The 3,842-nt window shown below is 35.4% G+C and overlaps 1 protein-coding gene across 1 annotated transcript; it reads left to right on the top strand.

The window, feature by feature from the left end:
* The first annotated feature begins 978 nt into the window (after positions 1-978).
* On the top strand, positions 979-3,507 carry LOC145029616 (uncharacterized). The gene is made up of 4 exons (XM_078978111.1): positions 979-1,749; positions 2,032-2,501; positions 2,574-3,000; positions 3,292-3,507. The coding sequence occupies exons 1-4, from the start codon at positions 979-981 to the stop codon at positions 3,505-3,507; spliced, it is 1,884 nt and encodes a 627-aa protein (XP_078834237.1).
* Positions 3,508-3,842: the final 335 nt, after the last annotated feature.

The raw sequence follows: 3,842 nt of genomic DNA, 5'->3' as shown, positions 1-3,842 counted from the left end.
AAAGATGGTAGAGAGATTTGATTACATTTTGTTAAAACTATATAGTTTTTGATGGTTATATACCTAATATTAGATACATATACATACATACATATATATATATATATATATATATATATATATATATATATATATAGGGAAAATGTCACTATAGCCCCACTAACTTACAAGTTTTAGTTTAAAAGATCCCTTATTTTATTTTTCAGCTTTAGAAGGGCATAGACTAACATTGAACCGGCTAATTAGGCCATTTTTTATAATGTGAAGGGGTCACCCGGTGACCCCAATCCCAATCAGCATTATTTCTTGGGCATGTCATTAAAAGCAAGCCAGGTCATTAAACTAAAGCATATGCCACGTGTTAGTGTATCGATAAATGACACCAACCCTTCCTCTCTAAGTAATTTTCGTCTTTAATCGGTTTCATCTACCAATATCTCCTTTTTTCTTCTACTGTTCATCCGAAAATCAAAGCTGGATTTTTTTTATGGTCGTCTACATGAAGATAGATCTTCATTTTGCTAGTTTGTTTACGAGGTATCTAGTGATCAGTTACTCAGATGGAGTGGAGCAAATGTTTGAGGATGTAGATTTTGCTGGAATGGACAAAAATGAATTTCTAGTGTTCATTCAGAGATTCGCAAACGAGACATGTGTTGATGTGTACTTTTGCATGCCCGATATTGAGTTCCCTGAAGGACCGAGGATAATAGCAACTGAGAAAGACTACCAGGAGTTTATTGAAGTAGGGTATGATTATGGTTGTGTAATTTCTGTGTACATGGATCATCTTGGTGTCCATGTTCATCAATGGATTGTTGATGAGATGGCTGAAGTATGCACCCCCGAGGACACGTTTTCTGGTGTAGGTGAAGTAGTAGAAGAGTTGCATGTTGAGACAAAGGAGGCATTGACCTAGATGAAATACAAGTGCAAGGTGATTTGGACGATAACATTGAAGATGGAGATTGCATCCTCATGATCAAGACCTTGAATGATGTGTTTTTGAACAAGCTCTGCCCCAAGGAGCAACCAACTCTAGACACTCCACCTAAAGAAGATCCATCTCATGAAGATCCATTTGATCAGATGGATGAACACGACCCAATTCATGAAGAGGTAACAGCTTTTAATGAAAATGTTCATTGGAAAAAACAAAAACCTGTGTTAGGAATGAGATTTGAAAATCCTAAAAAATTAAAACATATGTTGTGTAATTATGTTGTTGCTAAAGGATGTCAATTGTGCTACAAAAAAAATCATAATAGGAGGCTTTTAGTTAAATGTTGTTCACGACAATGCAAGTTTAGATTGTGGGCTTCATGGATGAGTGAGGAAAAATCTTTTCAGATTAAGTCTCTTATAGATGACCATAATTGTGCTAGAAATTTTAAAATGGGGTCAATTATAAGCTATGCATGGATTGGTAGCCATTTCACATCCAAATTTTTACAAAAACAAAAAATGAGTGTTAGGCTACTAAAGGAAGAAGTAAAACAAAAATTTGGAATTGATGTGAGTATGGGACAGTGTAGAAGAGAAAAGAAATATGCAATTGAACTTATTGAAGGTACACTAGTCGAGCATTATACCAAGCTTTGGTCATATGGTGAAGAGATAAGAAGATCCAATCCAGGATCGACTGTCAAATTGGATGTCAACAATATGCCTAATGGGAAGACATATTTTAGTAAGTTTTACATATGCTTTGAGGGGCTGAAACAAGGTTGGAAAGGAAGTTGTAGAAGAGTAATAAACCTAGATGGTTGTTTCTTAAAGGGATTATGTAGTGGAGAATTGATATGTGACATAGGAAGAGATGCTAACAATCATATTTTCCTAATAGCATGGACAGTTGTGTGTGTGGAAAATAAAGAAAATTGGAAATGGTTTTTGGAGATGATTTAGAAGTTGATGATGGTAGTGGTATCACCCTAATGTTAGATCAACATAAGGTAAATCACTTATTACACTTCATATTTCTTGTTAATAAATTTCCATTTTCTTAACATATGAATTTAAATTGTATAGGGGCTATTGGAGGTTGTGAAGGAAGTAATGCCTAATGTTGAACACAGACAGTGTGCAAGGTATATTGTTGCCAACTTTAGGAAAATGTTCAGTGGTGTGCATTATGAGAGGATGTTTTGGAAAGATTGGAAAGCATCAACCGAACCTTTATTCAATGCAGCAATGAAGGAAATACAAGTACTAAATTGTGCAGCATTTGACTACCTTATGGAAAAGAACCCAAAATCATGGTGTAGAGCTTTCTTTAGAGAGGGGAGGATGTGTGATGTAGTTGAAAATGGATTATCTGAAAGCTTCAACAATTTCATTAGAGATGCAAGGAAAAAACCAATAATCACAATGTTAGAAGAAATTAGGTTGTATGTTATGGAGTGGCAATTCAATCACACCATCAAAGGTTGTTCATGGCCTGATTATAAACCATGCCCAGCCATTACAATCATATTGAATCAGTTGAAAAGAGATCAAAGGTTTTTTCTTTTCTATTAATACTTTATTTAGTTTTTCCACTATACACCCTAACTTTTATACCATTGAATCAGGTATTGGCAGGTTTTACCTACTGGTTTAAACCAGTTTGAAACAAGGAATTTGGTAGAGTCTTACATTGTGGATGTAGATAAGAAGACTTGTTCATGTAGAGTGTGGCAACTAAATGGGTATGGATGTGTGCATTCAATTGCAAAAATCTCATACCTTAACAGTGATGTTGGTAATTATGTGGATCCAATGTACTATGGAGCAATTTATAAGAACATCTACAAGTATCCTATGTGTGGCATGAATGGTAGCAACATGTGGCCACCTACTGAATTCATTCCACCTTTGCCACCATTGAAAAGAAAAATGCCAAGTAGACCTAAAGTTAATAGAAGAAAGGATTCAAGTGAAAGGGGTGCTAGACATACTGTGTCAAAGGTTGGGAAAAAGATTATGTGTAGTGTATGCAAACAAGCAGGACATAACAAGGTTACATGTTCTAGATCTTAAAAGCCAACAAAACTAAAGGTAAGGAAAAGGAAGAGAACAAACGTTATTGATGGGGAGGGAAGCAGTGCTAAGAAGGCAAAAGGTATGACAGATGAGGAAGGGGTGAGGGGTAATAAGGGAATTAATGGGAAAGTTGGGGAAGGAAGCAGTGGTTAGAAGAAAAATGATGTTATAGATGATAAAGGGGGGAGGGGTAATAAGGGAAATAATGGAAAAGTTGGGGAAGAAAGCAGTGGTAAGAAGGAAAATGAAGTTATAGATGATAAATAGGGGAGGGGTAAAAAGGGCAGCAATGGTAATGTTGGGGAAAAAAGCAATGGTAGGAAGACAAAGGATGGTAAATATGATATAGGAGGGAGGGGTAAAAAGGTAATTTTCAAGACAAGAAAGAAGTCGGAAAGAATTTTGAAGAAAAAACTTGGTACACGGGTTGAGGGTAAAAATGGGGAAGGCCACACTATTGACAAGCCAATGGAACTAGAATAGGTTAAGTGTGGTCAATGTCGTTATGTAGTCAATCTGTTTATGACAACTGATTTCGGGTTAAGTGTTTTAATTTGATGTTTTGTACTCACTTTGGTCATGCTAAACAATGTTGGATTAAGTGTTTCAATTTTATGTTATGTACTCACTGTTGTGTTATGTTGTCACTTTGGTTATGCTAAACAATGTTGGATTAAGTGTTCAGATTATATGTTATGTACTATTTTTGTTTAATTTCAATCTAATATAAATTACTATGTTATGAACTCACTATGGTGTTATGTATGCAAAAGGTTTCAATGTCCTTATGATGGTGTGTTGTGTTTATGGACGTGCAT

This window comes from Lactuca saligna, chromosome 2 (assembly GCF_052625555.1).
Source record: "Lactuca saligna cultivar CGN05327 chromosome 2, ASM5262555v1, whole genome shotgun sequence".
Classification (NCBI taxonomy): Eukaryota; Viridiplantae; Streptophyta; class Magnoliopsida; order Asterales; family Asteraceae; genus Lactuca; species Lactuca saligna.
This window is presented reverse-complemented; position numbering and strand designations above follow the sequence as displayed.